At 45.5% G+C, this 13,853-nt stretch overlaps 1 protein-coding gene across 1 annotated transcript in view; it reads right to left on the bottom strand.

Annotated features, from left to right (window-relative positions):
- Positions 1 to 13,535, bottom strand: part of LOC124589501 — a 151,348-nt gene extending 137,813 nt beyond the window's left edge. Inside the window, exon 1 of the mRNA XM_047131558.1 lies at positions 13,263 to 13,535. Within this exon, the coding sequence (XP_046987514.1) occupies positions 13,263 to 13,535 (273 nt within the window). The remainder of the gene's footprint in view (positions 1 to 13,262) is intronic.
- Positions 13,536 to 13,853: the final 318 nt, after the last annotated feature.

The raw sequence follows: 13,853 nt of genomic DNA, 5'->3' as shown, positions 1-13,853 counted from the left end.
GGAACACCAATCCGAAAACCTATGGGGCAAGCAATTTTTCTTTAATTTCATTTTTTACGTTACTTGCACTACAAATAAAGCGAAATAATTATCAATATATTGTCTTTATTAATATTACCGATTAAGTCTAGAAGAAGAAAGGCAATAGAAAACTGAGGATTGTAAATAAATTTCGAGGAGGGGATTTCAAGGCTTATACGAGAAATTTTTAGGTAAACTTAGTTACTTTTATTATATTACAGTTGATCTGCATGTACTGAGATAACATTCATCGTAAAAAAAGGGGGAAAGCAATAATTGTCTTGATGTCTTTCACATGTTATAAACGCTGTACTTTTACAATTACATGCTTGTTTTAAAGTTCCTGTAGAGAAACGAGCTTCGTTCACATTCATCGCACAGTTTGGCAATAAACTAGGATTACGCCTCATTTCGCCAAATATTGGCGAGGATAGCTTGTAATGTACAGTGAAATGGATTTTGATGCGGTCTTCTCGGGATGTAATTAATTCTTCTCTCTCCATGGGCCGATTTTATCTGCAATGTGAATCTATTGTTCGCGTGCAGTTGCCGAGAGCTGGTCGAAGGTGAAGATGAAACTAACGCTTTGCAACCCATTTTTGAAAAGTTATTTACAGAGTCCTCGAGGAAGCTGTTAAGTACAGTCCTGTCTTAGAAATGTATTAAAAATACAAGAACAGCTTTGGCTTACCTATTCATGCATTTTATGCAAATATTAATAAATATAATACATTGGGCATTATTTCGGCGTGTTTGGTTTTTAAAATAAGAAAAGAGGGGTTTCCTCAAGCTACGCCTGCCGCTCTGCATTCTTTCCGATGCGCCAAATGTTGTTCGTGAATTACGCTGACATAAATGCCTCACGTCTCATCCGAGCCGCGTCAAAAATGGTTTCATTTCTGGCCGACCCATGTGTTCACCATGAATTTGGACGAAATCGGTGATGACGAATAGGGGGTCCCATTGTAAGAGGTAAACATATATCACTGAAGACTTTCAGTGGTCTGAATGTAGCGGATATCACTCCTTAACAGCAACAAGCGATTAATTTGTATTCTAACAGAATAAAATTAGCTATCGTTGACCACCGTTTCTGTGCCTATTTGAAAAAGAACTTTTGGTGTGTAGTCCCTCTGCGCTCGCGTACATCTACATCTACATCTACACTCTACACATCGCATTTAAGCGCCTGGCAGAGGGTTCATCGAACCACCTTCACAATTCTCTATTATTCCAATCTCGTATAGAGCGCGGATAGGACGAACACCTATATCTTTCCGTACGAGCTCTGATTTCCCTTATTTTATCGTGGTGATCGTTGCTCCCTATGTAGGTCGGCGTCAACAAAATATTTTCGCATTCGGAGGAGAAATGTGGTGATCGAAATTTCGTGAGAAGATTCCGTCGTAACGAAAAACGCCTTTCTTTTAATTTTGGCCAGCCGAAATCCTGTATCATTTCTGTGACACTTTCTCCCATATTTCGCGATAATACAAAACGTGCTGCCTTTCTTTGAACTTTTTCGATGTACTCTGTGAGTCCTATTTGGTAAGGATCCCACACCGCGCAGCAGTATTCTAAAAGAGGACGGACAAGCGTAGTGTAGGCAGTCTCCTTAGTAGGTCTGTTACATTTTCTAAGTGTCCTTCCAATAAAACGCAGTATTTGGTTTTCCTTCCCACAACATTTTCTATGTGTTCCTTCCGATTTAAGTTTTTTTTGTAATTGTGGTACCTAGGTATTTAATTGAATTTACGGCCTTTAGATTTGACTGATTTATCATTTAACGAAAGTTTAACGAATTCCTTTTAGCAATCATGTAGATGACCTCACACTTTTTGTTATTTAGGGTCAATTGCCAGTTTTCGCGCCATTCAGGTATCTTTTCTAAATCAGTTTGCAATCTGTTTTGATCTTCTAATGACTTTATTACTCGATAAACGACAGCGTCATCTGCAAACAACCTAAGACAGCTGCTCAGATTGTCCCCCAAATCGTTTATACAGACGAGGAATTGCAAAGGGCCTATAACACTACCTTGGGGAATGCCAGAAATCACTTCTGTTTTACTCGATGACTTTCCGTCATTACTCCGAACTGTGACCTCTCTGACAGGAAATCACAAATCCAGTCACTACAAGCCGCTTGTGTGGTACAGTGTTAAAAGCCTTCCGGAAATCCAGAAATACGGAATCCATCTGAAATCCCTTGTCAATAGCACTCAACACTTCATGTGAATAAAGAGCTAGTTGTGTTTCACAGGAACGATGTTTTCTATACCCATGTTGACTGTGTGTCAATAAACAGTTTTCTTTGAGGCAATTCATAATGTTTGAACACAATATATGTTCTAAAATCCTGCTCTATATCGATGTTAACGATATGGGCCTGTAATTTAGTGGATTACTCATACTACCTTTCTTGAATATTGGTGTGACCTGTGCAACTTTTCAGTCTTTGGGTACGGATCATTCGTCGAGCAAACGGTTGTATATGATTGTTAAGTATGGAGGTAATGCATCAGCATACTCCGAAAGGAACCTAATTGGTATACAGTGTGGACCAGAAGACTTGCTTTTATTAAGTGATTTAAGTTGCTTCACTACTCCGAGGATATTTGCTTCTACGTTACTCACGTTGGCAGCTGTTCTCGATTCGAATTCTGAAATATTTACTTCGTCTTCTTTTGTGGAGGCATTTCGGAAGGCTGTGTTTAGTAACTCTGCTGTGGCAGCACTGTCTTCTATAATATCTCCATTGCTATCGCGCAGAGAAGGGATTGATTGTTTCTTGCCGCTAACATACATTTAATTCATTCAGTGAACACTAGACGGAAAACCGATACGCATTTGGATACCAATTCCCTCGTTTTAAAAGCAAGGTGTGCACTGTTGAGAAGATTTTAGGGTTTTAGCCGAACTGAAAAAAATGTATAATACATTAGTATACATATGAGTGAAGACCATCACAAGAAAGTTCTAGAGTTACCTCTGCGAAATGTTTTCTATCGGTGTTCATAGGTTGCAAATTCATGACCTTGTCGGTACGTCCGGGTGTGTACAATTATTAATATGGCCTCTACATCCACATCTACATCTACATTTATACTCCGCAAGCCACCCAACGGTGTGTGGCGGAGGGCACTTTACGTGCCACTGTCATTACCTCCCTTTCCTGTTCCAGTCGCGTATGGTTCGTGGGAAGAACGACTGTCTGAAAGCCTCCGTGCGCGCTCTAATCTCTCTAATTTTACATTCGTGATCTCCTCGGGAGATATAAGTAGGGGGAAGCAATATATTCGATACCTCATCCAGAAACGCACCCTCTCGAAACCTGGCGCCTGCAGAGCGCCTCTCTTGCAGAGTCTGCCACTTGAGTTTCTTAAACATCTCCGTAACGCTATCACGGTTACCAAATAACACTGTGACGAAACGCGCCGCTCTTCTTTGGATCTTCTCTATCTCCTCCGTCAGACCGATCTGGTACGGATCCCACACTGATGAGCAATACTCAAGTATAGGTCGAACGAGTGTTTTGTAGGCCACCTCCTTTGTTGATGGACTACATTTTCTAAGCACTCTCCCAATGAATCTCAACCTGGTACCCGCCTTACCAACAATTAATTTTATATGATCATTCCACTTCAAATCGTTCCGCACGCATACTCCCAGATAATTTACAGAAGTAACTGCTACCAGTGTTTGTTCTGCTATCATATAATCATACAATAAAGGATCCTTCTTTCTATGTATTCGCAATACATTACATTTGTCTACGTTAAGGGTCAGTTGCCACTCCCTGCACCAAGTGCCTATCCGCTGCAGATCTTCCTGCATTTCGATACAATTTTCTAATGCTGCAACTTCTCTGCTAGGATGTGGTAGACATTAGTGTATGGTTTTAAGTTAGCGGAAAAAAAGCCACAGCATATTCTGTATTGGGAAGAAAAAGCTCTGCATCGGGATGGGTGGTAGGACCGCTCATTTATTTACGCTGCCGACTGCCGACTGCGATAGATCATGCAGAGTCTAAGGATACGCTACTATAGTCTGTTCGAGAGTTCTTTAGGACTGACACTTCGGCAGGGGACCGTGCATCACGGAACAGCGTTGACGCGTCACGCACGGAACACACTCGTGTACTTACATTTCATTCAACTCGCGCGAACACGCAAACTATTCACTTTATAAATACGGAAATTGCTTCAATGTGTGCTGGAAGAGTTACACTACGTTTTGATTTTAGTTTTATATGCGGCTAAAAATTATTAAGACGATATAAGGAGAGTTTAGATAGTTCATTTTCTCAAGACGTTACCGAATTTTTGACCTGCGGAAAACATTTTTGTTATTCACGTTAGGTGGATAAAATCTTAAGAATACCTAGTATGTTGGGGGGTAAGTCAACAGTGTTTCTGTGAACCGACGGTCTCCTGGTCCAGATGCTGCGTCGTAGCTCCTGTAACACGCCAAGATCGTCCTGAAAGAGATCACTTTGATCATAAAATAGGCCGCTCCGCGTAGACTGTCGTGTGGGTTTTGTTTGTTTTGTGTGTGTGTGTGTGTGTGTGTGTGTGTGTGTGTGTGTGTGCGTTCATTTTCCCTGTCTTTGCCGGGTGACGGACTGTATGACCGCAGTTAGCAATAATAGATTTTTTGACATACCGTAGCTTAAAGATGTTACGTTGTCTGCGTACACTCCTGGAAATGGAAAAAAGAACACATTGACACCGGTGTGTCAGACCCACCATACTTGCTCCGGACACTGCGAGAGGGCTGTACAAGAAATGATCAAACGCACGGCACAGCGGACACACCAGGAACCGCGGTGTTGGCCGTCGAATGGCGCTAGCTGCGCAGTATTTGTGCACCGCCGCCGTCAGTGTCAGCCAGTTTGCCGTGGCATACGGAGCTCCATCGCAGTCTTTAACACTGGTAGCATGCCGCGACAGCGTGGACGTGAACCGTATGTGCAGTTGACGGACTTTGAGCGAGGGCGTATAGTGGGCATGCGGGAGGCCGGGTGGACGTACCGCCGAATTGCTCAACACGTGGGGCGTGAGGTCTCCACAGTACATCGATGTTGTCGCCAGTGGTCGGCGGAAGGTGCACGTGCCCGTCGACCTGGGACCGGACCGCAGCGACGCACGGATGCACGCCAAGACCGTAGGATCCTACGCAGTGCCGTAGGGGACCGCACCGCCACTTCCCAGCAAATTAGGGACACTGTTGATCCTGGGGTATCGGCGAGAACCATTCGCAACATGAAGCTGGGCTACGGTCTCGCACACCGTTAGGCCGTCTTCCGCTCACGCCACAACATCGTGCAGCCCGCCTCCAGTGGTGTCGCGACAGGCTGAATGGAGGGACGAATGGAGACGTGTCGTCTTCAGCGATGAGAGTCGCTTCTGCCTTGGTGCCAATGATGGTCGTACGCGTGTTTGGCGCCGTGCAGGTGAGCGCCACAATCAGGACTGCATACGACCGAGGCACACAGGGCCAACACCCGGCATCATGGTGTGGGGAGCGATCTCCTACACTGGCCGTACACCACTGGTGATCGTCGAGGGGACACTGAATAGTGCACGGTACATCCAAACTGTCATCGAACCCATCGTTCTACCATTCCTAGACCGGCAAGGGAACTTGCTGTTCCAACAGGACAATGCACGTCCGCATGTATCCCGTGCCACCCAACGTGCTCTAGATGGTGTAAGTCAACTGCCCTGGCCAGCAAGATCTCCGGATCTGTCCCCCATTGAGCATGTTTGGGACTGGATGAAGCGTCGTCTCACGCGGTCTGCACGTCCAGCACGAACGCTGGTCCAACTGAGGCGCCAGGTGGAAATGGCATGGCAAGCCGTTCCACAGAACTACATCCAGCATCTCTACGATCGTCTCCATGGGAGAATAGCAGGCTGCATTGCTGCGAAAGGTGGATATACACTGTACTAGTGCCGACATTGTGCATGCTCTGTTGCCTGTGTCTATGTGCCTGTGGTTCTGTCAGTGTGATCATGTGATGTATCTGACCCCAGGAATGTGTCAATAAAGTTTCCCCTTCCTGGGACAATGAATTCACGGTGTTCTTATTTCAATTTCCAGGAGTGTACTTGGTTTGAGCGTAGGTGGTCAGGTATCTCTAAGATTTGATAGCTGTTTATTGCTCTTGAGACATAACCTCCGAAGTATGTTGTATTTGTTGTTTGACATTGTCGTGCAGCACAGTGATGTCACTAGCGCCCATGTCAGCTCGGAAGAATTTTGCAGGACCAGCCTTACAAAGAGCGCAGTGCTGTCTTGCAAACCAGCGGTCACGTGACGAGAGCGGGAAGCAGGTGGAGGTCGAAGGCTGTCCACTCACCCTGGGTCGGTGCTTCCTGGCAGGTACACCACAACTGCATTAAAGAGTCAGTCCTCCCGATGTTCGTCAGCTGTTCTTATCCTGGCTTAGCGACGCAGGCGTTAGTCACACCGCTTTACGCTTAGCGAACAGCTGCATCGAGATAACAGGGTCGGCCTTTGTTGACTGTAAATGAAACTTGACTAACGGTAACTTGTCTATTTCATTCAAGCCAACGCATCCTTACGGAGAACGTTTCACAATGCTCAGGAGGAAGCGTCCGTAGCTATTCCCATCGGCGTAGTACACTGTCGGTAATTTGAAAGGTGAAGAGTGCAATTAACTATAGCCGTCAGTCATAAAGACAGTTGATAAATGTACGGTAAGGAAGCCACCGGATTGTGAGGAGGCTGTGATGATAGAAATGCGACTCCAGTGTCATAATTGTTTCTTTGGTACCTTTCTCTGCGCTTTAGGTGACAGTGTTTTACAACCAGACATTCAAAAAGACATCACCGGCGCATTTGGACCTTGTATATTTTGTGCCAATGTTGGGGTGGAAGTTTAAAATATTTAGGTTATCCCTAAAAATTTGTACTTAATTACGTCTAGAGGAGATATTGATCAAATCTTTAACCTTTGAGAGCTCGTTCCAGTGCAGTTAGTCAAACTTATACGTGAGCTGATGCCTATAACATATGCTTCATATTGTAGCGTGACATCTGTCTGTTAAGCGCATTATTAAAATGAAAACAGGTAACTGCAAGGGAACCGTGTCTGTTATCTGTGCGTTATTTACTTCACTAGACTAGGCTGAACAGTATAATCTGGTGATCAGGAACTGCTCCCAGCCACTTGCTGGTCAACAGTATTTAGCCAGCAAGAGGAGGACGTGTGATGAAGGAACTGTGTGATCAACAGACATTGCGTCACTGCCTTGGATTGGATCCCAACCTTCGCTCTATTGTTTTAGGAGTTCAAATGGTTCAAATGGCTCTCAGCACTATGGGACTTAACTTCTGAGGTCATCAGTCCCCTAGAACTTAAAACTACTTAAACCTAACTAACCTAAGGACATCACACACATCCATGCCCGAGGCAGGATTCGAACCTGCGACCGTAGCGTTCGCGCGGCCCCAGACTGTAGCGCCTAGAACCGCTCGGCTGGCTTTTTTGGAGTGAGGCCATGTGCCGCTGATAACGTGAAACTTCTTTTAGTGATGCTCGACTGGAGCAGGATTCAATAAAGCGCGATCTCCTCACAATCCTGGCACCGCACAAGTTCTCATCACGCATGACACATTGACTTTCTTGGATCCTATGGAGCGGAAAACATATAGCCTAACGTCGACAGTAGCAGAACAGTTTAACACACTATTATGCAAAGTCAAGTATTTTCCAGTTACGTACTCGTGTAAACATGAGTGAACACAACACAACAAGTTTGTTTCAACTACCGTGGCAGGCACAAGTTTCGCTTTAGGCGATCTGTTCTACTATAACATCGGTAGCTCTTTACCGAGCGTAATTCCCATTTACGCTCTGCGTTTCGAACTTTTTATAATGTTTTTTTCCTAGTTTTATAACTAGTTTCCTCACAATATATTCTCCACAAACGATCACGCAAAAGGTTTACGAATTTCGAGGTTTAGAAAATACTGTTCCCATAAGCCCTAAACTTTTTGTAAATGGGATTAATTACTTACTTCCATTCCTCGGGGGTCCATGGATGGTTTCCAATTATTTGTTGGCTCTTTCACTTCTGATGATTATTACTATCCGTGAACAATACTACGTTCCATCGTAATTCGGAATTCACTTTAACCTGTGGGTCACCTGCAGCTAGCTGGCTGGACTATTACGCGGTCAAACGAAGGCAAGGGCATACCACAGTCAACAGCGCATGCCTAGTACATCTACACGGTATCTTTGCAGTTCACACTTACGTGGAACAGAGTCCCTAAAATCACTCTCAGACTATTTCTCGACCGTTCCGCTTCGAACAGCGAGTGAAAAAAACGGAACTGAAATCTTTGCGTGAAAACTCTGATTTATCTTATTTTATTGCTATTGTCATGTCTCTGTATCTAAGTGGCAGTCAGAAAAGTACTCTGGCATTCCGAGTATAAATACATTTACTGAAACGTGTTTTTCGACTTCTTCCATCAGTTACATCTGTTGAGGACCACATACTGCGCAGCAGTACTCCACAAGACTAAAGCGCCATAGTGATCAAAGCAGCTTTCCGGGTGACACAGATTTTCGTACTACTGGGTGTTTATAATTAGAGTGCAGCTACACACAGAGGTACAGTGATAACTGTAATTATCGTATGACACCTTAAGTTGGTACTTATACTAATGCGTTAATGAGGAACAGATTTACGCTGGAAAAAAATTTAGTTCCAAGTACGGCCACCAGGTACCAATCTGGCGCGGTGAAGATAAGAAAGTCGTATAGAAATGTTGGCATATGTAACAGATATGGAATGGAACGTGGGCCGAAAAGTAAAGGAAACTACACTACTGGCCATTAAAATTGCTACATCAAGAAGAAATGCAGATGATAAACGGATATTCATTGGACACATGGTTCAAATGGCTCTGAGCACTACGGGACTTAATATCTGAGGTCGTCAGTCCCCTAGAAGTTAGAGCTACTTAAATCTAACTAACCTAAGGACATCACACACATCCATGCCCGAGGCACGATTCGAACCTGCGACCGTTGCGGTCGCGCGGTTCCAGACTGAAGCGCCTAGTACCGCTCGGCCACACCGACCGGCATTCATTGAACAAATATATTATACAAGAACTGACATGTGATTATATTTTCACGCAATTTGCGTGCATAGATCCTGAGAAATCAGTACCCAGAACAACCACCTCTGGCCGTAATAACGGCATTTATACGACTGGGCATTGAGTCAAACAGAGTTTGGATGGCGTGTACAGGTACAGCTACCCATGCAGCTTCAACATGATACCACAGTTCATCAAGAGTAGTGACTGGCGTATTGTGACGAGCCAGTTGCTCGGCCACCATTGACCGACGTTTTCAGTTGGTGAGAGATCTGGATAATGTGTTGGCCAGGGCAGCAGTCGAACATTTTCTGTATACAGAAAGGCCCGTACAGGACCTGCAATATGAGGGTTTCGCAAGGATCGAATGAAGGGTAGTGCCACGGGTCGTAACAAATCTGAAATGTAACGTCCACTGTTCAAAGTGCCGTCAGTGTGAACAAGAGGTGACCGAGACGTGTAACCAATGACACCCCATACAATCACGCTGGGTGATACGCCAGTATGACGATGACGTTTACATGCTTCCAAAGTGAGTTCACCGCAATGTCGCCAAACGCAGATGCGACCATCACGATGCTGTAGACAGAACCTGGATTCATCCGAAAAAAATGACGTTTTGCCATTCGTGCACCCAGGTTCGTCGTTGAGTACACCATCGCAGACGCTCCTGTCTGTGATGCAGCGTCAAGGGTAACCGCAGCCATGATCTCTGAACTGATAGTCAATGCTGCTACAAACTTCGTCGAACTGTTCGTGCAGATGGTTGTTGTCTTGCAAACATCCCCGTCTGTTGACTCAGGGATCGACACGTGGCTGCACGATGCGTTACAGCCATGCGGAAAGATGCCTGTCATCTCGACTGCTAGTGATAGAGGCCGTTGGGATCGAGCATGGCGTCCCGTTTTACCCTCCTGAACCCGCCGATTCCATATTCTGCTAACAGTCATTGAATCTCGACCAACACGAGCAGCAATGTCGCGATACGATAAACCGCAATCGCGATAGGCTACAATACGACCTTTATCGAAGTCGGAAACGTGATGGTACGCATTTCTCCTCCTTACACGAGGCTTAACAACAACGTTTCACCAGGCAACGCCGGTCAACTGCTGTTTGTGTATGAGAAATCGGTTGGAAACTTTCCTCATGTCAGCACGTTGTAGGTGTCGCCACCGGCGCCAACCTATTGTGAATGCTCTGAAAAGCTAATCATTTGCACATGCACATGCCTGTCGGTTGAATTTCGCGTCTGTAGCACGTCATCTTCGTGGTGCAGCAATTTTAATGGCCAGTAGTGTATTAACAGATGCTCACACAATTTGTTCGATATGGAAACTGGAGACGTCATCGAGATGCAGCATCTGTAAAACAACTTGATAAACAGTTGCTTGCTGCAGTTCAAGTGGAATGTGAGCAGAGTGCTCCTATGTAATGGCCTCCTGGTCTGGTGGAGACGGAACGTGTCCCTAGTAACGGCGTTCGTTCTTTTAGACACCTCCAGAGCCGAAGGCACATGGATTCAGACCAGGTGGTGTTGCAGGTCATTCATCTGCCCTGTGGAAGTGACACAACCGTGGAAGGTCCTCCACTGTGGGAGAGACAGTGGGGTACTGCCCCATGAAAACAGTGGTTTCCACACATTTGCGCTCCTCCGGAGGAGGAATCACATGCTGTTGAAGGAGGGTCAATAACGTGGAGGCGCCACATTACACGTGACATGCCCTCTGGCTATATTTTGTTGAAAGCAGAACGGATGGAAAATATAGATGGTTGTCTATCTGTACAACACAGTCATACACGGCGAGTACAACGGCACAACACGCGGTGTAACAGTACCCCAAATTCGGCAGTTTTGTTTATTCACTGCTTCCTGTAGTGTAAAATGTGCCTCGTCACTCCACAAAAAAATATTTCCCGGCCACATGTCATTTAGTTGGATGCGTGCCCGAAACCAGAGCACAAGTTCAGAATGTTGCTGCGGATCACGAGCTTTCATTTGCTTTACCAGCTGTCTCTTGCACGACTTACCCGTGTAGACGCACGGTCTGTTACAGCAACCGCATCAGCACCTTCAACCGGGATAGGCGCCTTTCTCTTCCAGGCGCCATACCAAGCTCACCCGTGTTTTTGAATGCCATTACCATCTTCTTCAGACCTCTCATCAGACCTTTCAGTGGGCGATTCTCACTGCAGCACTGTAATTAGTGCCGTTCAAATAAAACAGTTTTGAAGAAAAGTTAGTGAATTACTGTGCTGGTAAATCCCTTACGTTATTTGATTTTCAAACAGCTGAGCAGTGCTGAACGTACTCAGACATTTCGCTCTTTACCTATTCTGATCAACACTAAACTGACACACAATATTTTTAGCGCAACGCAATCTGACTTTCAATAATCCCTACTAAAGAATGGCCCCGACTAACGATAACCTATACCTTTCATGAATCACTTACCTCACAAAAATCTTCGTTACTCGAACTACTGGAATACAGTGAGCGCCACTACTGCCAGCTAAATAAAAGATTCAAACTACTGAAGGCACTAACTACTGATAGGGATAGTTAGCAAATGAAAGATTTTAATAGAGAACAAACAATATATTTACCTTAATAGTGTTCAAAAGCCATAATATATATAGCAGTTCATGACATCCCCTCTTACAAATGTACTGTTTCTGATGGACACACGTCCAGATCATCCGCTCTCAAAAGTCCGCCATCTCACTTCCCCACTTCCACCACTGCTGGCGGCTCACCTCCAACTGCGCAGCGCTACGCGCTGTTCACATCCAGCTGCCCAACACTACAATAGCGAACAACAATGCAAACCAGCCACAGACTGCACACAGCACAGCCAATGATTTTCATACAGAGCGCCACTTGGCGTTACCAACATAAAAACCTAAACAGCCAGTTTCACTGACAGCGTGGAGGTCATACGGTCATGCAAACAGTTTACAGCGCCAGATAGGCACCTGATGGCCATGATTGGAAATAATGTTTTTCCTAGCGTAAATCGGTTCCGCATTAACGCGTTAGCGTATCTGCCAAGTTTCGCTGTCATACGGAAACTACAGCCTACACTGAACCTCTGAGAGAAGCTGGACTTTAATTATAACCACCCGGTATACAGCGTGTTACAAAAAGGCACGGCCAAACTTTCAGGAAACATTCCTCACATACAAAGAAAGAAAATATGTTATGTGGACATGTGTCCGGAAACGCTTGCTTTCCATGTTAAAGCTCATTTTATTACTTCTCTTCAAATCACATTAATCATGGAATGGAAACACACAGCAACAGAACGTACCTGCGTGACTTCAAAAACTTTGTTACAGGAAATGTTCAAAATGTCCTCCGTTAGCGAGGATACATGCATCCAACCTCCGTCGCATGGAATCCCTGATGCGCTGATGCAGCCCTGGAGAATGGCGTATTGTATCACAGCCGTCCACAATACGAGCACGAAGAGTCTCAACATTTGGTGCCAGGGTTGCGGAGACAAGAGCTTTCAAATGCCCGCATAAATGAAAGTCAAGAGGGTTGAGGTCAGGAGAGCGTGGAGGCCATGGAACTGGTCCGCCTCTACCAATCCATCTGTCACCGAAGCTGTTGTTGAAAACCGTACGAACACTTCGACTGATATGTTGCAGGAGCTCCATCGTGCATGAACCACATGTTGTGTCGTAGTTGTAAAGGCACATGTTCTAGCAGAAGTCAACATTACCTTCCTTCAATTGGGCCAACTGGCGGGGAAACGAGGAAGTACAGTACATACTGACGAAACTAAAATGAGCTCTAACATGGAGATTAAGCGTTTCCGGACACATGTCCACATAACATCTTTTCTTTATTTGTGTGTGAGGAATGTTTCCTGAAAGTTTGGCCGTACCTTTTTGTAACACCCTGTATACGTGCATCGTCAATGCAGAACAAGTGACGCACGTCATGGAGATACACTGTGTTGACGCCGCCTGTAGTAGTAAAGTGACTCGACCGTGTGTTTACGAGGTATCTGCTGCCAGGGTGGGAAGGACGCGCGCGCGGCTGTATACATATATATATATATAGAGACAGAGCCCTCTGCTGAGCCACGCCTGGCAGCCCTCCCGCCCTTTGCAGGACGGGCTGGTGAAATGTAGCGCGCAGGGGCGGGGCGGCGGCGCGCGTGTCGCCCTGGTCCAGCTGCAAGCTGGCGGGCCGTAAAACAGTGAAGTCGGCTGGCGGCGCGCGGGCAGTAAAGTGCGGCCTGGCTTTCCCTCCTCCCTCTGGGCCAGCCTCGGCTCACAGCTCTCTCGCTGTGGAAGGTCGCCTCGCCTCGCACTGCTGCCTACTGGAGAACGGATGCCTGCCTCCAGGGCCAGCATCATTCTGTCTAATGTCCTCCACGGTACTGTGTTTCCGAGCCATGTCGGTAGATGAAGTAGCATTAGCAGAGCGCGTAGAGAACGCAGATAAAACTCGCGGGTTTGGAAGAATGACAGTGCAATACATTCTTACACTAAAAAATGAGAAGGAAATCGGTGGATGTCCATGTACAGATAAACAAAAAACTTTCAGAAATTTCAGAAAAAACAAATAATTTATTCAACAGAAAGAGCTTCACAAATTGAGCAAGTCAGTTCTGGCCGTTATGCAAGCCGTTATTCGGCTTGACTTTGATTGATAGAGTTGTTAGAAAAAGATGG

This window comes from Schistocerca americana, chromosome 2, assembly GCF_021461395.2.
Source record: "Schistocerca americana isolate TAMUIC-IGC-003095 chromosome 2, iqSchAmer2.1, whole genome shotgun sequence".
Taxonomy (NCBI): domain Eukaryota; kingdom Metazoa; phylum Arthropoda; class Insecta; order Orthoptera; family Acrididae; genus Schistocerca; species Schistocerca americana.
Note: the sequence above shows the minus strand (reverse complement) of the source record. Positions and strands in the feature narration are given on the sequence as shown.